Below are 23438 nucleotides of genomic sequence, written 5' to 3' on the forward strand. Positions count from 1 at the left end.
TAATCATCAACTAAAATTAGAGGACTTTTGTCTTTACTCATCCAGAGCTGGCTACAGCTATTTGTTTTACCATTAATTCACAATGAGTTCTTAGTAAATCCTTGTTTTATAATTTATTCTACAAATAAGGTTTATTTCTTTATAGATCACCAAAAAGATGTAGAGCTGAAGAAACCATTTATGTCTTGAAGGATTTCACTGTATAAATGATCCAAAGTTGCTGTTGAAATTTCAGTGTAAAAATCAGGAGGAAGGCATTTGACACAGTGATAGGCTGTTGCTTGGGATGCCTGCAGCCTTCACCAGAGTGACTGGGTTTGAGTCCTGGCTCCATTCTTCATTTGAACTTCCTGTTAAGGTGAACCCTCATGGGCAGCAGGTTCAAGTACTTGGGTCCCTGCCACCCATGTGGGAGAGCTGGATTAAGTTCTTGACTCCTGGCTTCAGGCTAGTTCAGTCCTGTGTCTGCTGCAGGCATTTGGGGAATGAACCAGTGGGTGGGAGATAAGTCTGTATTTCTCTACCTTTCAAATAAATCAATATTTAAAATAATCACTAGCAAACATTTTACTTTACTACCTTCTTAATTATCAGTGAAAGCCTGATTGAGTTTTAATGTTCCAAACATAAAAACTAGAAAAACATTTTATTCTAATTTTATGAACAATAAAAATTTTAAAGAATAAAAAGTCTTAAATTTTTGTCAGAGCACCAATCTTTGTGTTAAAGGCAAAGCAAACATGACTAATAGAGGTATCTGTAAAAAAGAATGAAGATACATAGTCTGTGAATCAACCTCTGGGTTAGGAATGAAGAAACTTTAGTTCTGGTAACCAGTTTTGTCCCTGACTTGCTGAAACTTTCCAAGTGTCACTCTGAGCTTCCATATTCAGTTTACTCTTTAACATCTATATTCAATATTTAAGCTGATGCTGGTAGTAGTAGTAGCAGCTGTGGCTGTAGAAATGAGCTTGATTCTCCCAAACACATACAAATAAAAACAGGCTCGTGATAATATTTTTATTTTAAAAAGCCATACAGGATGTACTTTACCTCCATAAATTCCATTTTCCTCCTGGAGAAACCAGGAATCTTCAGTAGATCATACGCCTAAAAATGACGTGTCCTTAACTCCTGGCCTAACCCTGCTGCTGCTAACAGGAGCACTAATCTATATGGTTCTTTGGTCGTAGGCCAGCAAACAGAGTGTTTCAATTCCTCACAGACTCTAGTGGCTAAGAACAGCAAGTGCATATGGTTTAAATCAATAATGGTTATCTACATTTCCAAACAAAGCGGTGTAGAAGACAAATAACTGTCATTATTACTACTGACAGCCTTCTTGGTGCAGCTGTTCCTTTACAAAAGGCCTACCAGTTGACTTGTAGTCTCTGAATAATGAAGAGTAGGAGTTATTTTTAATAAAACTCTCAGTTGGAGTAAGTGGAAATACTAGCAAGGAAGGAATTTGTGATATTCAGTCACGGGAGAATGGGAGAAGGCAGGCCAATCATTCTATCTATCAAATGTTAGTCCCTGGAGAGCCTGGTGGGAAGCTGTCTGCAACCTATTTTCAGGTCAAGTTCTTCCTCCTCTCATCCGAGGTCCTGAGAACTGGCATACATTAGGTAGCCACACTCAGGATCTCCAGTGTGAATGACCTTGACAAAGAACCCAACTCCTTCATTTTAGTAAATGTAGACCCAGAAGTTCAGGTCACACAGTTAGTCACTGGCAGAGCTAGAAATAAATAGATCCTAGGTTTCAAAAGACCTACCAAATTTGGAAATGTGTAACAGTTTGCTAAAAATAAGATTACAGTGCCTTTTCTACTTGTCTTAGCCTGAATGCACAGAAGGTTTTCACTCGATCTTTAATTTAAAGATTATTCTAAAAACAGTTGTTTATTCAACAATCAAAAAAGGAAGTATACTTAGGGAAACAAAAGGCCTTTAGGGATCTGTACCTAAATATTTGTTCTAATTTTAAGCGTCACTGGATCAGGACTAAAAGCAGTGAAGAAAGGTACTGGAAAGAAGTCTGGATGTTAAGATTCATTTAATCTTAGAAACAACAAGGTTAGAGTTAAAAGACATGTGTTCAAGACCCAGATTCTATTTCTATGGTCTTGGGAAAGTCTTTGAATTTCACTAAATTACAACTGGGCAAACAGTGCTATCCTTGCAGGGTCCTGTGAAGGCTGTAAGGGAATGCAAGCTGTATTTTTAGAAAGGTACACTGCAGGGGCAGGCGTTTGCTACAGCGGTGAAGTCTCTGCCTGGGACACCTGCGTCCCCTATAGAAGTGCCTGCTTCGAGTCCTGACTGCTGCACTTCTGACTGACCTAACCGCTAATGTGCATCCTGGGAGGCAGTGGTGATGGCCTCAAGTAGAGTCCCTGCCACCCATGTGCCACACCATGTGGGAGGCTGGGATGGAGATCTGGGCCTTCGTCCTGGCCCAGCCCTGGTTGTTGTGGGAATCTGGGAAGTGAACCACTGGATGGAAGATATCTGTCTGCCACTCTTATCCCTCTGCCTTTCAAATAAAATTAAAATAATTAAAATTTTTAAAAATATAGACTGTAAAAGATACCCTTAGCACTTAAAACACACAGATATGAAGGAGCAAATAGGAACACTTTAGTTTGGCAAACAAACGCACACACAGCCACAGAATCTGACTTTAGCCAAACTATCAACTGACTGATGTTCTTTTTCTATGTCCACGCTTCAATACAAAGGTATTCTGGCAATGTCAAAATTAATAAACACATTTAACAAGAAGCTTGCGAGGGACCCACTAGGAATAAAAACATGTACCGGAAGTACTAAGGTTTTCCTGGCCATCAGAGGGATTCTGGTCTGTTTCTCTTATATAAAATGTAAGCTGAGTGGGTTTCAAAGACTTGAAGCCTGGTTTCTGGAGGTTTTCTAAGTAGGCACTTAATCTCTTCAGAGAATTTTCATTGACTTCCTGGAAAAAAAATATTAAGGGTATTTACACAAAGAACAAGGGGGAAATTATATATGACCTTTTAAACACATTACTGAGAATACTAAATAAGTTTAATATTCTAAAGTGTTGGGATTTCATGGCTCTTTGGTAAAAGATAAAACTGGATCCACATCCAACAACAAGGCATGGACTGAACTCCACAGGGGCACAGGAGCCCCTAACCACAGTGCTCAGAGAAGATACTACCCAAGTGCCCTTTTAAATTCGTGTTGAGAAAGGCTAACTGCTGAACTATCTGAAAGTAATAAATGACTGATAAATCCAGTCATGTAACTAGGCTTATCCTATCCAATGGTGCAATAGCTCTAGAGACCACAGAGTTTTTTTTTTTTTTTTTTTAATGTAAGAAATAAAATAACTCAAAACACAAAAAAAAACTCACAGGAGGCAACACTAGAAGACAAACAGCAAACAGCCAGCTAGGAGAAAATATCTGCAGTTTATTGTGTAGTAAAAAGGCTAACGTCTCCTTATAGAAAGAGCTCTTAAAGGCTCATCCATAGGCAAGTGCCTGAATAAATTAGGGTCCTCTGACTTAGTGGAGTACTAAGGAACCACAGGAGAAATAAAAAGAGAAAGAATGTGATGTAGAAGGTATCTGTGAACTGACATGGACTGATTTCAATGATTTTTTTTTTTTTATTTATCTGAAGGGGAGAGAGACAGAGACAGACAGACACTTTCACTCCCCCAAACGGCTGCAACAGCCAGGGCTGGGCCAGGCCAAAGTCTGACACCAAGAATTCTACCTGGTTGTGCCATATGGGCAGTAGAGGCCCAGGACTTGGGGCATCATTATCTGCCACCTCCCAGGCACAGCAGCTGGAAGCTGGATTGCAAGTGGAGGGGCCAGGACTCTATCTCAGGCACTCTGATATGGGATGTGGGTGTCCCTAGTGGCAGCATAACCTGCTGCACTACAACATCTGCCTCTCCAGGGGATAGTGTTAAGAGAGGAAAAAAGAATGTGCTTTAGTTCAGGAGCAGCTCCGCAGAGGAAGAGGACCGGCCTGAACAACTGCTGCTTTTTCACTCTGAGTCTCTTCTCAGGCACACAGAGTCATCTGAAAGGAGAAACACTCATTTATTTTTGTTGGCTAAATTTATAATAATATAACGTTCTGGGCTATGAGACCTGTAAACAAGTGAGGGCCATTTTCTGTCTGTGTAAGACTAAATCTTCTTAATTACATTTGTTTTTCCAGAAGGCCACATGTTTGTATTTTGTCTGGAAAGAAACACAGGAAGGACAATGCAGGGTCTAACAGAAAGGATTATCTACAGGAAATGAATAGGAAGGGAGAGAGGAGACAGGGAGGGGAGACTTCTCAGTAAACTGCATTGTGCTTTGATTTGAAACTTACCAATGTTTTACATATTTTAAAATTAGATTAAATTTAAGATTAAAAACAAAACAAAACAAAACAAAACTGTGCATTACTGTGGGATCCTGGACTGTGAGCCTGATTCTGTGGCCAGACAAGACTTAAGTGTGATGACAAGAAGTCAACTGAGTTCATGGAACCTGCATTTTAGTGAAGGGAGAAAAAGAAAGAGTACATCTAATAAATAAGAAAACAGGGTGAGGAGAAGGGAAACAAAAGAGAAAAAGGACTGTGGAGGCGGGAGAGGGAATGCTGCAAAGGAGGGTTGGGTGGGGTTGCAGTATTAAACAGGACAGTCTGGGAGAGCCCCACTGCACAGCGCCACTTGCATGAGAAAGTCAGCGGCAAGCCATGCATGGGACGCTGGGTAGGTGTGAAGGCTGGCACAGGGGAGGCACTCAGTAAACATGGGCTGAAAAAGCAAATGAATACGTGGGTTTCCCAGAACAAGGAAACTCCAGGCGCTCTGTTCTGCCACACTCAGGTTCAAGGATTTGCTAGAGGGATTCACAGAATTTGGGAAACAACTGTGAAAACTCAAGGGCATGGTTTAGAACAGCAAAAAGATGCAGGGAAACTCAGCAATGGGAAAAGGTGCACACAGAAAACTCCAGGGGAACCCAGTGCCATTCCAGCTGTCATCTCACGGTGGAGATCTGACCCCTAGCGATGATGTGACAGGACATGGGAAGTGTGGTCAAACAGGAAAGCTCACCAAACTTGTATGTGTGCGTTTTAGCTGCGAGTCCCTGTCTGTCTAAGGGACTGACCATAGATACTCAGTGTACAGCCCTGCCAGAGGTCAAACTGATACAGACCCAAGGCCCCAGTGAACAAAATAGGTGTTCGCCCTAAGTCACATTGTTGGCTCAGATTATCAGGCACACAGAAGCACTCTTACCAAGCAGTGTATTCGAAGGCCTGAGGATTCTCCTCCCAGGAGTCATCCAAGGGTTAGTACCGAAGCCAGGCCTTTGGAACATGCAGGGTTTATTAAGCAAGCCAAGCTTGCTATTTCACAACAGAAAGAAATTTCAGTTTAAAAAGATACGTGTGGTGCAGTGGGTTAAGCTGCTGTTTGGATCCCCACATCCCACTTCAGAGTGCCCTGGATTGAGTCCTACCTCTGCTTCCAATCCAGCTTCCTGATAATGAATCTGGAAGGCAGCAGATGATGGCTCAAATGCTTGGGTCCCTGTTACCCATGTGGGAGACCTGGATGCAGTTCTTGGCTCCTGGCTTAGGCCTGGCCCAGCCTTAGTTGTTGAGGGCATGAAGGGCAGTGGAAGGTAGATCTCTATCGCCCCCCTCCATCTCTCCCTCTCTCTCTCTGTCATTCTGCCTTTCAAATAAAGAAAAAAATAAGTAAAAAGATGCAACTATTGCTTGTGTTACAGAAACCTAGGGGGGGAAATCTCTCCATTCAAACAGGCACCAGAGACAATGGAGGATCAAGCAGTTTATTACGCCTGCGGGCTCAGCTGGAATCATTTCCTGAGAACTGAGCAACAATCCCAAGTTTTCTTACAATATTTATAGGTTCATGTGTCACACCTTAGCTGTAACAGCGTTTGTGGGTTTAAATTGCAGTATGCGTGACTTAGGACCACACTTCCAATGGTTGGTAGGTCCGGTATGTTTGTAAAAGAGCTACCAGGGGCAGATTTATGAGGACAGATTTATGACTGGAGTTTACAGGAGCAGAGCTAAGGACTTCTTCTCTCCCTAGACAAGATAACAGTGGGCAGTTGCTTCACTAGTTAATTGCAAGCAGCCACTTTTCAAGGTCTGTGTTGGGAGGAGGAGTCTGCTTTTTTTTCTTTGTCTCTGGTTGCATCTGTATTTCCTCTACACTTGGACTGATTTTTCCATGCATGTTGGGTACTAAAACTTTTTTTAAAAGATTTATTTATTTATTTGAAAGTCAGAGTTACACAGAGAGAGACGGAAAGGCAGAGAGAGAGAGAGAGAGGGAGGTCTTTCATCTGCTGGTTCACTCCCCAATTGGCTGGACTGGCCAGAGCTGCGCCGATCCAAAGATCCAAAGCCAGGAGCCAGGAGCTTCTTCCGGGTCTCCCATGTGGGTGCAGGGGCCCAAGGACTTGGGCCATCTTCTACTGATTTCCCAGGCCATAGGAGAGGGCTAGATCAGAAGTGGAGCAGCGGGGTTTCAAACTGTGCTCATATGGGATGCTGGCACTGCAGGTGGTAGCTTTACCCACTATGCCACAGCACAGGTCCCTAAAAACTTTAAATTATCAACACATTCCCAAGGTAATGGACATTCTCCTGTTGATTCAATTTAGTGATTACTTAGGAAGGTTCTGACTTTGAATAGCCAACATGTGTAGCAATATCATAATCAGAATATTTTCCCACAGCAAAGAAGCAAAAACTGATTTATTTTCTGCTGTAAATGGAAATAAAATAATGTTCTAATTTTCAAGAGTTTCTTTTTATGTTAAATCATGTGTCAATATTGATGAAGACAAAGGGAATCAATGAAGTAATCTCACAGCATCTGCCTTTGTATTGACCATCCTGAGTTCAAAACAACAAAAAGTTCCTACAAAAAGCAATATATTTTCAATTTTCAGTATTTCAATTTTTTACTAATTTTATTAATTTGAAAATTTACTAATTTTCAAGGTAGCATTTTCTATATTTCAGATTAGTTCATAGCTTTGTTTTATATCACCATGACAGAATACTGCAAGCTTCCACAACTATTTGTATTATATTGTATCAAAGGTTAATAAACTAAGCAGACACATGGCCTAGAAGTTAGGAGACAAGTCAATGATTACCCTTTCTCTGGGGTGCTGGCCAAAGAAATCTGGATGCACTGCAAAGTAGAACGGCCTCAAGGCGTTGACGGCTTCAGCTCCTGACAGAGCTCTTGAGTACAGAAAGGAGTGTGGGAACATCTTCTCTAGACACAGCCTTTCGAAAAGACACGGACTGATTATTCAATGAGGTTGCACACGCACATGCACACACAAGTGCCTGATTTATAAGTGACAGTAACACTGAAAGTAACATGCCTAGAAAATACCAGAGAAATGAGGCAGAAATTTGGTGGTTTTCTGAAATATGCTGGTTTTAACAGACAGAAAGTGCTTCATGGTTTCTACAATGGTGGCTTAAGTTCCGGCTCTAATATCAGAAATACGAAATAATAACAACATTTATCCTTAATAGTCCATTTTGAAATATGAACAGGTTTCACTGAAATGATGACAATTTTCTTTATAATTTTCTTCTTCAGATAAAAAAACCTCAGTGTCCAAAAGAGCATCTTTTTATTTGTAGTAGAAAATACTGAGAATCATAGTATCTAAAAAGAGACACACAGGGCCGGAGCTGTGGTATAGTAGGTAAAGCTGCTGACTGCAGTGCTGGCATCCCACTGCTCCACTTATAATCCAGCTCTCTGCTATGGCCTGGGAAAGCAGTAGAAGATGGTCTGCTTGAGCCCCTACAACCATGTGGGAGACCAGGAAGAAGCTCCTGGCTCCTGGCTTTGGATCAGTCCACCTTCGGCAATTGCAGCCATTTGGGGAGTGAACCAGTGGATGGAGGATTTCTTTCTGCCTCTCTGTAACTCTGCCTTTCAAATAAATAGATAAATAAATAAATAAATTAAAAAAAAAGACACAAGATGTCTTTTAGTTCATTTCCTCATTACTAGCATGCTAAAATTGTTCTAGTTGGATAACCTGACATTCTTGTTTTTTTTTTTTTTTAATTTTATTATTTTATTTATTTATTTATTTTTGGCAGGCAGAGTGGACAGTGAGAGAGCGAGACACAGAGAAAGGTCTTCCTTTGCCGTTGGTTCACCCTCCAATGGCCACTGCGGCCGGCGTGCTGCGACCAGTGCATCGCGCTGATCCGAAGCCAGGAGCCAGGTGCTTCTCCCATGGAGGTGCAGGGCCCAAGGACTTGGACCATCCTCCACTGCACTCCCAGGCTACAGCAGAGAGCTGGCCTGGAAGAGGGGCAACCGGGACAGAATCCGGTGCCCCGAGCTGGACTAGAAGCTGGTGTGCCGGCGCCGCAGGCGGAGGAGTAGCCTATTGAGCCACGGTGCCAGCCTCATTCTTGTTTTTTAATTTTGGCACAATCCACTCTGAGTTTATAGAGAGTACTACTTTCAAGTCCAAATGGAATTTCTGGAAGCACTTTTGGTGACACTTATTTCTGACTGCTGTAATAATTTACCGTGTCCATCTAAAACATCCTAAGCAGGAGTCTCTTGACAATGTGCACAGTTTTATTCTCCTACAATAGGAGTGTGAGTCTTTGGAAAAGTTTTAACATTTTAAAAATGGTACAGACTATATCCACTTCTGGCGATCTTTTAATAACCTGGAGACTGCCAACATATTTTCAGGTTACTTGTTTGTGTCTCCTTGTGTGGTTCGGCCTGTCAAAGTCAGTCAACAGGCAGTACAGCAAGGATCACAGCAGGAGTCTGAACAGCAAGGAAAACTGCAAGCCCAGGGTTAGGGGCCTCCTTAAGAGCTGGGCCAAGTAAAGGACAGAGACAGCTCTGCTGATCCCTCAGCTTGGGTTCTGTTGCCAGGTGTCTGACAGGCAACAGAGCTCTGCTGCTGTCCTCTCCTATTTTATACATCTGAAAAAGACACAGCGGCCGGCATTTTTCTTCTAAATGCAGCCTGGGCACAGGGGCATGGGGCTGTCAGCCGCTTGGGTGCAGGGTCACCTTCTTACTCTGGTCCCTGTGGCGCCACCTTAATCAGTGTTGCTAAGCTCAAAACCCAAGCTGACTCCCCAGCTCCAGCTGTTTTCAGTTGGTCTTGAAACTTCTCATTTTACAGGCCCTGGGAATCCACGCTTCTTTCCATGTTCTCTGCTGCCACTCATTCTCACTGCACAGCCCCTACCTGGTCTACTCTCCTGTCTCTGTCTCTCAGCATTCCGCACACCGTGGCAGGTTAATTTTCCTCACGTGCACTTCTGGGGAGGCTCCTCACAGGCTGCAGTCACACTCACTGCTCACTCTGCTGCTTACAACTCTGTATCTGAGCCCCAATCTGCCTTTCCAACTTGATCTCCAATCACACCTTAAAAAACCCACCAGTCATGCCCCCAGTGATCATTCCATTCTTCCCCTTCCTTCTACACTATTTTAAGCTCTGATACATCCTCCCCGCTCCTACTTCCACCCATCCAAATTGCATTCATTCACCGAACAACTAGTGCACACCCATGGCATGCCAGGAGGCCCTGTACCCATTTCTCTAAGGACCTTTCTTTGGGTATTATCACAGTCTTCTTAAACGCTTTAAACAACAACAACAACAACTGCATATGCTCATGTGCTCTACCTGTTTGGGTTTGGGATATAACCATAAAGGGAATTATGCTCTTTTTTTCCTCCAGCATTTTTCACATGGAATTCTTGGGAAAGACGGGCTTTTCTCCCTTTCTGCTCTGATTGGACTCTTGGAGGACCTGCTGGCTGCTCATATCCATTTTCTCCTCCCTCTCTCTTTCCTCTCTTCCTCCCTCTCTCACTCGCTGAATCTCTCTTTTGTTCCTGTTCCCCATCATAATATAAAGGAACTTGAGAATTCAAAAAACACAACATAATGGAATTAGCCAAATGCATAACAGATGTCTCCCCAATACTAATTATATATTGGATCACCAAGCTCACCTCCTCAAAGGTCTCAGGTGGCAAAACATTTCTGAATATGGATGTAGGTCAACTTCCAGGCATCCATTAATTGCTGAAAAGTTAAACAGATATGACAAGTGGACAAGCTGATCTTTAAATTATAAACACATTACCAATTATATTACTACCTCCCCAAATGAAATAATTGGGTATTAATATAACAAAATATGAACAAGAATATGGGGAAAGTGATGAAAATCTGATGAAATAAATAACCAAAGGTCTAAATAAAAGTAGAGATATTCTATATTCATGAATAAGAATACTCAATATTGTCAGGATGTCAGATCTTCCCTACTTGGCTTTTAGATGCAATGCACTCCCAGTCAAAATCCCAGCAAGTTATTTTGTGGATAGTGACAAACAGGTTCTACAGTTTACATGGAGAGGCAAAAGAACCAGATTAGCCAATCCAGTGATGAAGAACAAAGTTGGAAGGCTGACCTTACTCAAAGACTTTTTCTGAAGTTCCTTTAAACCTACAGTAATCCAGACAGTTGGATCTTGGCAACAGAACAGAACAAGTAGAAACAGACCCACATAAATGTAGTCAACAGATCTCTGAAAGGAACAAAGCCAATATAATAGAGCAAAGACAGACTTTCAACCACCAACACTGGAACAACTGGATATCCACATGCAAAAAATTTAACTTAAACACATCCCTTGCACCCTTCATGAAAATTAACTCAGGTAAATATAAAACTCATAGAAGATAACAAAGGAGAAAATCTAGAGACTTTGGATATGAAGATGACTTTTAGATATAATACCAAAGGCGTCATCCATCAAATAAGTCATTGATAAGTTGAACTTCATTAAAATTTAAAACTTCTACTCTTCGGGGGTGGGGGTCCAGTGCAATCATTAAGATGCTGCTTGGGACACCCAAATCCCACATTGGAAAGTCTGGGTTTGAGTCCTTACTCTGCTTCTGGTCCAGTTTCTTGCTAATGTACCCTGGAAAGCAGTTAGTGATGGTTAAAGTAGCTGGGTTGCTGCACCCACATGAGAAATACGGAAGGGGGTCCAGGCTCTTGCCTTTGGCCTTGCACAGCCCAGGCTGTTGCGGGCATTTGGGAATGAACCAGTGGATGGCAGATATATATGTGTATTTGTGTGTGTTTTGTGTGTGTAGTTCTACCTTTAAATAAATATAAATAAATAAACCTAACAAAAAACTCTGCTCTTCAAAAGACAATGTTGACAGAGTGTAAGATAACAAGTCAAACACTTGCAGAAATCAAAGTAGCAAAAGACACCTTCCTCATGGGTCAACAATTAGAAAATGAACTAGCAATTTAAAAATATGCAAAATACCAGAGAAAACACCTCATAAAGAAGATATAAAGATGGCAATCATATGAAAATATGTCCAACATCATATGTAATCAAAAATTGCCAAGTTAAAATAATAAATACCACTACACACCTAGAAGAATGACCAAAATTTAAACCACGGACAACACCAAATGCTGACAAGGATATGGAACAACAGGAACTGCTGCTGGGAATGCCAAATACTACAGCCACTTTGAAAGACAGCTTGGCAGTTTCTTATAAAACTAAACATCCTCTTACCAACCAGCAACTGCACTCTTTGGTATTTCACCCAGATGAGCTGGAAACTTACATCTACACAAAAACCTGTATGTGGCTGTTTATAGTAGCTTCATTTATAACTGCCAAAGGTTGGAAGCAACCAAGATGTGCTTCAGTAGTTGAATGGGTAAATAAACCCAGTGAAATGGAATATTACTCAGACTAAAAAGAAAAAAGCTACTGAACCTAGAAACTCCAGGGCGTATTACTCAATGAAAGAAGCTTGAAATCTGAAAAGGCTACAAATTGTGTGAATACAAGTGTGTGGCACTGTGGAAAAGGCAAAGGTATGGAGATCTGTGGTAGCCAGGGGTCAGAGGATAGGGAGGAATGAGGAGCCAGGGGTCAGTGGGTGGGGAGGCAGAGACAGAGGATTTTTTAGGGTGGTGAACTACACTGGTATAAACCTGTCACTCTACACATGTTAAATCCCCTAGGATGTACATCACCAACAGTGAACTCAAGGCAGAGTATGGATTTCAGGTGATAACGATGTGTTCATGCAGGTCCAGTGATCTGCCAATCTGGGACCATATGAAGGAAATAAGTCTGTTATGCATGCATATGGACAGGGTTTTGCTGAATTTTTTTCCAAAGTAGGGGCTGGTGCTGTGGCTCAGCAGGTTAAAGCCTCATCCTGCAGTGCTGGCATCCTATATGGGCACCAGCTCCAGCTCTACTTGCAATCCACCTCCCTGCTAATAGGCCTGGGGAAGCAGCAGAGGATGGCCCAAGTCCTTGGGCCCTGCACCCATGTGGGAGACCCAGCAAAAGCTCCTGGCTCCTGACTTTAGCCTGGTCCAGCCCCAGTCGTTGTGGCCATTTGGGGAATGAATCAGCAGATGGAAGATATCTAGTCTGACCCCTCTCTGTAACTCTGCCTCTCAAATAAATAAATCAATCCTTAAAAAAAGTTGATCAACCTCTAAAAAAAAAATCTCCCATGTGGCTAAACTCATATGCTGCCACATTTAGGCAACAGAATGTTTTGAAATATATTTTTGGGGCCGGTACTGTGGTGTAACACGTAAAGCTGCAACTGCAGTGCCGGCATGCAATATGGGCACCAGTTTGAGTCCTGCTGTTCCACTTGGCGATCTAGCTCTCTGCTATGGCCTGGGAAAGCAGTGGAAGATGGCCCAAGTCCTTGGGCCCCTGCACCTGTGTGGGAGACCTGGAAGAAGCTCCTAGCTCCTGGCTTTGGATAGGCTCAGCTTCAGCCATTGTAGCCATCTGGGGAGTGTTGTACCAGTGGATGGAAGACCTCTCTTTCTCTGCCTATGCCTCTCTGTAACTCCGCCTTTCAAATAAATAAATGCAATGAAACAAATGTCATCAACAATGGAAACGTATATCTTAAAGAAAAAAATCAAGGTTCATATTTTTAAAAAGTACAGTTTCGATCTTGGATACTTGCAATTGATTTTCTGGTTCACTTGTGTGGCAAGAGTTTCTTGGCTTCTGAATGTGATTACAGGTATTAATTTAAATACTAAAGAGATGATTTTATTTAACCATTCACACTGAAATTGTGTTTGAGACAAACACACAGAAAACAGGAAATACTTCTATCACCTCAATGATTTCTGAGGCCAAAGGGAGACATACTGAGGAAAAAGGAAAACCATTTGGACTATCTCCACAGACTTCAACACAGACTTAATTAAGATAGCACAGGCACAGGCTCAAACTTGTAAAGACTGAAAAGACCAAAAGGAACTGGAGCTAACAACTCTAGGCTCCAATGTGAGATGCAGGCATCAAATACCTGTGTTAACTGAAGTAAGTCAGACACAGGCAAATACTGTATGCCTTCCCTCCTATGTGGGAGCTAAAAAATAACTCAACCTGAACACAGGATACGGATTACTAGAGGCTGGAAGGGGTATAGGGGAATATGGGGGGCTTGGACACAAGGTACCAAATCAGAGCTATAAAGCATAGTAGAGTGACTGCAGCTCACAACAACCTATTATATATTTTATAAGCAAATAGAAGAAAGGAGCTCTAACAGTCCAATCAAAGTTACCTCAAAGCAGGGGAAATGTTGATTACCCTGACTTGTACCCATTGCACATATGTACTGAAAGGCTGAATTATAGTTCAAAAGTATGTACAATCACTGTTAATAAAAAATTTAACATAAGTAGTATACATAAGGGACTTCACAACATTTGGCAAATAGAAAGTTTGTAAGAGGGGCAACCATTATTATTATATAATTTAGGATGTCCAGAAAAAACTGCAGACTTCTTTTTCCCATTTCACGAGGTTTCCATATAAATGGAACTTGTAGTTAAAAACAGTATTTTATTTGAAAACAAATTTTGTGATTGAAAAACTCAGAATTATTGCAAGGGCCTGTGCTGTGGTATAGAAGGTTAAACCTTTGCTGCACCAGCATCCCACATGGGTGCCGCTTCCAGACCTGGCTGCTCCACTTGCGATCCAACTCCCTTTTAATGTGCCTGGGTGGGCTGGTTTAGCTCAGTGGTTCCTTCGTCTACTGAATGTGCCTGGGAAAGCACTGGAGGATGGCCTAAGTACTTGGGCACTCATGTGGAAGACTGGGAGGAAGCTCCTGGCTCTGGACTGGCCCAGCTCTGGCCACTGAGGCCATTTGGGGAATGAACCAGCGGGTGGAAGACAGATCTCTCTCTTTGCCTTTCAAATAAATAAATAAATCTTTTGAAAAAAAGAATTATTGCAAGAAGGGTCAAAATCTGAAAGTCTTAAAAATTCAATCAATAGGCAGTTTTGCCACGGCTGCATATGAACACATTTCAAAATGTTTATGGGAGAATGGAATTAAATGGTGAGTTTATTTTGGTGTAAGCAACTTTTGAAGTCCATGTGTAATGTTTTCATAATATGCATGGCCCAACAAACTTTTTGAAGACCCTCTGTACAGTGCTGTGGGAACTGGTTTTGCCTGAATTAAAGCTGATACTTTAAACACTGTCTTTCAGGGCATGGAGCAGCAATGAGAACACATGAATTCTTTTCTTTCCCTTCAGCCATGATGCCGACTGATTCCCAGTTCTATAGGAAAGTGCCTGTTACAGAAATCTGGGGTGGGAAAACTCCCGACGTTCAAATAGGCACCAGAGACAGTGGAGGATCCAGAACCGTTTAGTAATGCCAGGGGGTTCAGCTGGAATCATTTCCTGAAAATTGAGGAACAATTCCAAGTTGCTTACAATATTTATAGGTTCATTGGCATCATACCTTAGCCGTTACAGCATTGGTGGATTTAAATTGCAGCCTATGTGACTTAGGACCACACTCCCTATGGTCGGTGGGTCTGGTATGTTTATAAAAGAGATAGCAGGGGAAAATTTATAGAACAGATTTATGACTGGAGTTACAGAATCAGAAATTAGGACATCTTTCCTTTGTAGACAAGATAACCATGCACAGCTGCTCCACCAGATAACTGGGAACAGCCGCTTTTCAAGGTTAGCGTTGGGTCCACTTTGCTTCCTTTGTCTCTGCTTGCAGCCTTATTTTCTCTTTATGCCTATTTACCTAAAAATGAAATGCAATTACTACTTTTGGTAGCCACTCAAATTATTGTTCTAAGATGATCTGTTCCTATACAAATCATTGGAAAAAGTTAAAAATATGTTTGTTTAAGAATAAGGATGGAAACCGATATTTCTTGGAGTCTTACTAGGTTGAGTCTTTTGGGTATTTCTCATAAGCCTTCCTTTAAGAGTGGGCTCTGAAGACTGACAAGGAACGTGGTCATATCAGGAGCCAGTTTTGGAAAAGAGGGAAGGAAGGAGAAAAAGGGCAGTGGTCTCAAAGCAGTGGGAGCTATCACCTGGAACCCACCCGAGGCCCCAACCAGGCCCTGCAGAATTGGAAACTTAAAAGTGCTCGCGAGAAAAACTCAGGGAAAGATCTTTGGATGGTAAAAATCAAATGAAGACTTTTAAGTTTTTGTTTGACACAGTTGTTTCCTGTGCGGTTTACCTTCTTCTGAGAATGAAATACACCTAACTAAGTAAGCAAAGACATCGTCAGAGCCCGCAGCCCAGTGGCTTGGCTGCTGGGCTTCTGCGGTGCTGATCCTGGGTTAGTGCTCCGCTTTGCAAGATCAAGAGCCCAACGCTCTCAGTTCAGAACTCAAAGGGCTCGGCAATTCTTTATATCCACCTAGAGGAGCCTGTTCAAGGAACAAGCAGGCTCTGGGAAAACTAAACCAGAGGGCCCTGGCTGATCACAGAACCTCAACTTCACTTTGGGGAATCCAGCTGCGATGAAGACTACAAGGTTCAGCTCTAACGTGCTTCCTCTTACAGGACTAGCTACACAGAAACTCAAATCACAACTGGCAGATCTAGGAGACTGCTTCAGGGTGGAGCAGGACACACTCATCTGTTAGTGACACCAGCTTCAAAAGCCTGGGCCGCCCACATCAACTTGCAGGCTTCCTGTCTTCAAATTCTTTCTTGAGTGGTTCCTGTCTTCATTCCACTCTGCCCGGTATCCCATTTGGAAAAGGCATCAGGCATGCTACCAACTAACCAAGGAGGTTGCAGTGGCTTATCTGATGGGGGAAGCATCCAGTGCTAATTCAGGCAATCATCAGGAGGCCTTTATGGAACACTAACTCAAATTCCTATATAAAGCACCGGGAATACAAAATCCTTAGTTCCAGCCCTCAAAAAGCTTACAGTCTTGGAGATAGAGAAGGAGCAGTGGAAACAGAGACACACAAGATAATCATAAAACACTGGAGGAAATGCAATGATTCAGACATGCACAGAGTATTATGGGAAACTCCCAGATGCCAAACCTAGAGTGGGGGTGTGGGGGAGGAGATGGTGTCCTCCCTGGACCAGAGACGGAAGATGAAGGAAGTAACTCACAAATCACCGGTAATGACAACTTTAATACACTTAACGGTCATACTGGCTTCGACTTCATCAAATAAAGATTTCTGATGGAACCATACTAATATGGTAAATGAGGCATTAAATCTCTTGTGGAGTTTCAAACCAAATTAGGTTTGCTCTCTAAATCGGTGAGAAGTCTACACAAGGGGAGCGCGTAAATAAGAACGCTGTTTTGCCGCCACCAAGCCTTTGCCAAGTCGTGGGCCCAGGACGGAGCTCTGGCCATGTGGAGTCTTTAGTGGAAAGAAACTTGACAAAGTCGATCTCGGGCTTCGCTCATCAGACGGCGACCACGGCAGTGCCCGTCTCACGCGGCTTCTATGTTTGCTCCACAAAGGAGGGACAAGGGCAGGTAGCTTTCCTCCATTTTTACATGAGATCAACCCACGGGAACGCGGTAGCTTTCTTTCTTAAATATCTTCATTCTGAGATTTAAATCCTAACGGGCTTTCGGAAACACCACAGTAGGCTACGACAAAACCGAAAGCGCCTTTGCGTCATTTCAAGGCGAGTTCAAAGCGACGCGACACGGCCGCCCGGGCCGCCGGCGCATCCAGCCCCGGGCGCCCTCCTGCGACCCCTCCCCGGCTGCGCCTCACAGCTCCCGCAAGCGCCCTCGGCCAGCGCCCACCCCGCACCAACCCGGGGAACGCCGCGGCTCCCGCAGCACGGGGCATGCGCATGCGCACGCGCGCCCTCGGAGCCACTTCCGCCGGCAGCGCGGGTCCGGCCCCCACCTCGACACCTCAGCAGTGCACGCGCCGCTCGCCCGAGGTGAGCCCGGACAAGGGGCGGGCCGCAGGCCGCGCTCTCATTGGCCGGAGCGGGCCCGGCCTCTTCCCAAGGCGCCTGCGCGCAGCCGGAGGCGCGGGTTCAACCGCCCGCTGCTCCTGCCCGGCGCCGACGCCGGCGCCCTGGGGACGCCCCCGCACCCCTCCCCCCCACCGCCTTGCCTCTCCGCCCTCTTACCGGCCGCCCTGAGGGGCTCCGCGGGAGGCTTTCGGAAGCGCGAACTAGCACTCCCGAGATGACGCGGAATGAGGCCGGAGGGAGCTGGAAAAATCCCTGCTCCGCAGGTGGGGAAGGCCGGCCCGAGGGTCGCTGGGAGGCCCGGGGACGGAGGACGACCGAGCGCGCGCCGGAGCCTGGCGGGCGCGCGCATGCGCCGGCAGTCCCTGGCCGTCCCCCGCCGAGTGTCCCGGGCGGGGGCGCGGCCGCGGCGCGCCGTGGGTTCTCCTCACAGGAGGGAGGTCCAGGCCCGCTCAGCCCCGTTCTGAAATCTAGCGCTGGCGTCTCCGTGGGCGCTGCTGCTTCCTGGCGCCCGGTCTGAGGGTCTCCGATAGCCCTTGGAGGAGTGCCAGGCGCCGCGCAGCTCGCCACGACCCTCCGCTTGTCAGTCAGCCTTTCTGGCCCGGTGCCCGTTTCAGTCAGGGCGGTTACCGCCGCCCGGTTGTACCCGTGCCGGAGCTCCCGCCTCAGCGCCCGGAGGCCGCCCGGTCTTTTCCTAGGTGATTTTAAATTCTGGCTTAAAGATCAAATTAAGGGCGAGGCTTACTGCCTTGGAGAATGTGCGGCAGATTATGACGGTGACTTCGGAAAAGGAGTTTGGCTTCCTAAGGTAGCTTGGCAAGGAAGGACCCGTATGTATGATTCCAGGCCAACGTCTATGTGACAGTGTTTATGCACTTAAGAACAGTGTTTTAAAATATAGAAACGAAGTTGTTGATGTTATTTTCAACAGTATGCCAGATTGACTCGAATAAACTACCACGTATTTCCCCTGCAGACATGGTTCTTAGAGCTTTTGGATTGACCAAGGATAAAGACTTTTTAGGTGCTGCTTAAACACAAGAAAGGATGGTACCTAAAGAAAATCCTTCTCTGAACATGTAACATCCTTGCAGTCACTAAAATGTTTATTGAATGCTAATAACTTGTTTGATTTCAAGTCTCAAGTAGGTCTCATTCTCATCTTTTTTTTTTTTTTAAGTTTTATTTATTTATTTCAAAGAGTTACAGAGAGGCAGAGCGAGCGAGCGAGCTGTCTTCTGTCTGCTGGTTCACTCCCTAGATGGCCACAACGGCTGGAACTGAGCTGATCTGAAGCCAGGAGCCAGGAGTTTCTTCTGGGTCTCCCATGTGGGTGCAGGAGCCCGAGGACCAGGGCCATCTGCCACTGCTTCCCCAGGCCACGGCAGAGAACTGGATGGGAAGTCGAGCAGCTGGGACTCGAGTCGGCACCCATATGGGATGCTGGCACTGCAGGCAGCGGCTTTACCTGCTGCTATACCACAGCGCTAGTCCCAGGTCTCATTCATAATTTAAATGTTAAAAGTTTGCAACACACATAAAAATATTTAAAATATAGAGAACTATATAAGTACATAAAACATTTATATCCTAGCCCAGGTGTGGGGAGCCATGATCTGCATTCAGAATGCAGGTTTTTTTTTAAAATATTTATTTATTTACTTGAAAGGCAGAATTAAACACAAATACACACACACACACACACACACACCATCATCATCCAACTGCTTGTTCACTCCACAAATGACCTCAATGGCTGGGGCTGGGCCAGGCCAAAGCCAGGAACCTAAGATATTCTGGGTCCTCCCTCATGAGTGGCAAGGTCCCAAGCACTTGGGCCATCTTGCGCTACCTTCCCAAGCACATTAACGGAGATGGAGAGGAAATGGAGAAGCCAGGACTCCAGCTGGTGCCCATATTCGATGCTGGTGTCACAGGCAGCTGCTTAACCCACTGTGGCACAGCCCCAGGTAAAGTTCTCTCCTAAACAAGCATTTTTTTTTTTTTTGACGGGCAGAGTGGACAGTGAGAGAGAGACACACAGAGGAAGGTCTTCCTTTGCTGTTGGTTCACCCTCCAATGTCCGCCGCGGCCGGCGCACTGTGCCTGGCATACCGCGCTGACCCGAAGGCAGGAGCCAGGTGCTTCTCCTGGTCTCCCATGGGGTGCAGGGCCCAAGCACTTAGGCCATCCTCCCCTGCACTCCTGGGCCACAGCAGAGAGCTGGCCTGGAAGAGGGGCAACCGGGACAGAATCCGGCACCCCGACTGGGACTAGAACCCGGTGTGCCGGCGCTGCAAGGTGGAGGATTAGCCTATTGAGCCATGGCGCCGGCTCTAAACAAGCATTTTCAAAACTATCTGTAGCATCTGTGTCAAAGTCCCAGGACTTTGAATACTACTGGTATTAGATAGATACCAGGAAGATTTCAGTAAAATCTAAAACTGAAAGCATTTCAATCTCATATGAATAAGAAGAAATCAGAGGAAATTTTTGTATAAATTTTCACTCCAATGGTGGGTAGCGACCCAATGAAAGAGCACAAATCAAATAACAGGTCAAACTTTGCAAAGATCCTAACAAGTAAAAACCTAGACTTCCAAAATACACCTAGGTGATCAATACTTGTGTTTACTTTACAGAATAATTCTTCACATAAAGAGACAGGTTTATTACACTAAATGGCAGTGAGCTTATCCTGTATGTCTAGCAGTGCTCTTTGTAAAATGCTTTTGAAGCATCAAATATGAAATAAAAATATAAAAAAACACTGCAAAGTGACTTCTGAGCATTTTGCAAATAGCTTTTATTTCAGGTCATAATAAGCACAGCATAATTTCACAGTAACCAAAAAACCAGAATAGCTACTTAGGTTTTGTTTGAATAGATCTAACAACAACTATATATGTTAATTGTTATTCCCTATATTGAATTATGAATCCAAAACGTAGAAATAATATAAATTATAATGTGAAGAATTGACCTCTGTCCAATAGTTAACTGCAGTGTTTGAGTGCAGTGCTTTTAGCGCCATTCCACTTCATGCACTGTTTACTGTTCCTACAGTAAGATTGGCATGGTGCAGAATACTAATGATCAAAGACATTTCCATCCTGTAGGTGTTTAGCATGTTGTAGCTATGCTCACCAATGCATGTTCTAAAGACTTCACTTTTCAAGAGGAGAGGTTTAACTTTTAACCTATTTAGGTGCTTATTAGGGGTGATAAATTGGGAAATATTTTTAAAATTTTTTTAGATTTATTTTATTTATTTGAAAGACAGAATTAGAGAGGTAGAGACAGAGAGAGAGAGAGAGGTCTTCCATCTGCTGATTCACTCCCCAAATGGCCGAAACGGCCGGAGCTGTGCCGATCCGAAGCCAAGAGCCAGGAGCTTCTTCCGGGTCTCCAATGTGTGTGCAGGGGCACAAGGACGGGCCATCTGCTATCCCAGGCCATAGCAGAAACCTGAATCAGAAGAGGAGCGGCTGGGATTTGAACCAGCACCCATATGGGATGCTGGTGCTTCAGTCCAGGGATTTAACCCACTGTGCCACAGCGCCGGCCCCAAGGAAAATCTTTAAAACTCTTGGGATATCCAAATTGTATACAGGCAGCATTATATTGTCATATTTTTAAAACCAATTTAAATATGTAAAATTTGTTTAAAACATTTTAGGATGGGCCTGGTGTTGTGGCAGAGTGATGAAGCTACTGCTTGTCATGCCACGTTGCATATCTGCTGGTTTTGAGTTCTGGCTGCTCCACCTCCTGTCCAGCTTCCTGCTAATGGGCCTGGAAGACCATGGATGTTGGTCCATCCCAGACAAGAGTTCCAGGCTCTGGGCTTCAGCCTGGCCCAGCCATGGCTGTTGAAGATGTTTGGGAGTGAACCAGGAGATGGAACATTGATCTGTCTCTTCCTCTCTCTGTCTCTCTGTTATTCTGCCTTTCAAAGTAAATAAAATAAATCTTTTTTTATTTTTAAAGATTTTATTTATTTACTGGAGAGATAGAGTTACAGACAGTGAGAGGGAGAGACAGGGAGAAAGGTCTTCCGTCCGTTGGTTCTCCCTAGGTGGCCACAATGGCTGGAGCTGTGCTGATCTAAAGCCAGGAGCCAGGTGCTTCTTCCCTGTCTCCCATGTGGGTGCAGGGGCCCCAGGACTTGGGCCATCTTCTGCTGCTTTCCCAGGCCACAGCAGAGAGCTGGATTGGAAGAGGAGCAGCCGGAAATAGAACTGGCGTCCATATGGGATGCTGGTGCCACAGACGGAGGATTAACCTGCTGCATGGTGCTGGCCCCTAAAATCAATCTTTTAAAAATGCTTAAGACAAATTTCTTCAAGAAATATTTCTTTTTTAAAGATTTATTTATTTGAGGGGCTGGCATTGTGGCATAGTGGGTAAGGCCACCGCCTGCGGTGCTGGCATCCCAAATGGGTGCTGGTTCATGTCCCAGCTGCTCTATTTCCTACCCTGTACTCTTCTATGGCCTGAGAATGTATTGGAATATGGCTCAAGTCCTTGGGCCACTGTACCTGTGTGGGAGACCTGGAAGAATCTCCTACTCCTGGCTCCTGGCTTCAGATCAGTGCAGCTCTGACTGTTGCAGCCAACTGGAGAGTGAACCAGCAGATGGAAGACCTTTCTTTCTCTCCCTCTGCCTCTCCTTTTCTCTCTGCGTAACTCTGACTTTCAAAAATAAATAAATAAGTAAATAAATCTATATCTTAAAAAAAGTTATTTATTTGAAAGGCAGAGTTATACACACACACACACACACACACACACACACAGATCTTCCATCCGCTGGTTCGCTCCCCAAATGGCTGCAACAGCCGGAGCTGGGCTGAGCTGAAGCCAGAAGCCAGGAGCTTCTTCTGGGTCTCTCATGAGGGTGCATGGGTCCAAGGACTTGGATCATTTTCTGCTGCTTTCCCTGGCCATTAGCAGAAAGTTGGATCAGAAATGGAGCAGCTGGGACTCAAACCAGTGCTCATGTGGGATGCCAGGACTGCAGATGGTCCCCAAGAAGTCTTTCAAATGTAGATGATGGCTAAGCTTTGAGGAACTATCTTGTGCCAGGTGCTAAACAAATACAGGTTTTATCTCATTTTTGCCTGACTTTCACTACCTTTGAAATTAAGTCCAGTTACTCCAATGCCACAAATGAGGGGATAAGCACTCATCTCTCTAAGCCAGCCTGGGGCATTGCCTTCTGGCTCCAGGCTTTGGATTTCCAGCCACTAGGTATTCGCACCTCCTTAGATTACTGCCAAGAGCAACAAACTGTTAACTCGCTTTGCTATAGGTAGGTATAATTTACATTTTGATTTCACTTTTCTGATCAGAAGAGGAAAATAAAAAATAACAAATTAAGTAGAAATTCACTAATATTATTTCCCCCCTGAAATAAAATATGAGACGAAAAACATTCTCATTTGATTGAAGGGGGAAGCCAAAAAGGAAAGACACAATCGTTAGCGTCCCTCTTGCCCCCAACACATTTCAGCTCTGGGAGAATTATCGCAGTAAAAGTGCAAGAAATATTGAAGCAACCTCCTCCCCCCAAAACATAAAAAACAAAGGTGGAAGTACCATAGGCTTAATATTGCTTTCATGAAAAATTGTCTTTAAGCTCCAAATCAAGTACAGTTGTCCTTAATCAGGGGATTGGTACCAGACCTTGAGTGAATACCAAAAATTGCAGATGCCTTATCTAACTTCTATTAAATAGCATAGCATCTGTATATAACCTGTGCATATCCTTATAAATGATATGTGGATAGTTGTTACACTATCCAGTGAATAATAACAAAAAATTGTTCATTTTCAATACAGACACGATTTTTTTATCTTTTATTTAATGAATATAAATTTCCAAAATACAGCTTATGGATTACAATGGCTTCCCCCCCATAACATCCCTCCCACCCGCAACCCTCCCCTTTCCCACTCCCTCTCCCCTTCCATTCACATCAAGACTCATTTTCGATTCTCTTTATATAC

At 44.1% G+C, this 23438-nt stretch overlaps 1 protein-coding gene and 1 long non-coding RNA gene across 7 annotated transcripts in view; one reads left to right on the forward strand and one right to left on the reverse strand.

Annotated features, from left to right (window-relative positions):
• The window catches only part of TCAIM (T cell activation inhibitor, mitochondrial), a 51683-nt gene extending 33905 nt beyond the window's left edge, over window positions 1-17778 (reverse strand). For 4 of the 6 annotated variants that reach the window (XM_051852592.2, XM_070051043.1, XM_008260359.4 and 1 more), the window contains exons 1-4: window positions 17586-17778; window positions 10090-10162; window positions 7211-7346; window positions 2823-2976 (exon numbers count right to left, since the gene is read on the reverse strand). In XM_051852592.2, the coding sequence (XP_051708552.1) occupies window positions 2823-2976; window positions 7211-7346; window positions 10090-10162; window positions 17586-17778 (556 nt within the window). The remainder of the gene's footprint in view (window positions 1-2822; window positions 2977-7210; window positions 7347-10089; window positions 10163-17585) is intronic. The other 2 variants (XM_051852593.2, XM_070051044.1) reach the window with 1 other exon arrangement.
• Window positions 17779-17988: 210 nt separating this feature from the next.
• LOC103349176 (uncharacterized) overlaps window positions 17989-23438 on the forward strand; it is a 92779-nt gene continuing 87329 nt past the window's right edge. Inside the window, exon 1 of the long non-coding RNA XR_007921945.2 lies at window positions 17989-18124. This is a non-coding gene — a long non-coding RNA (uncharacterized lncRNA). The remainder of the gene's footprint in view (window positions 18125-23438) is intronic.

Source organism: Oryctolagus cuniculus, chromosome 10, assembly GCF_964237555.1.
Source record: "Oryctolagus cuniculus chromosome 10, mOryCun1.1, whole genome shotgun sequence".
NCBI lineage: Eukaryota > Metazoa > Chordata > Mammalia > Lagomorpha > Leporidae > Oryctolagus > Oryctolagus cuniculus.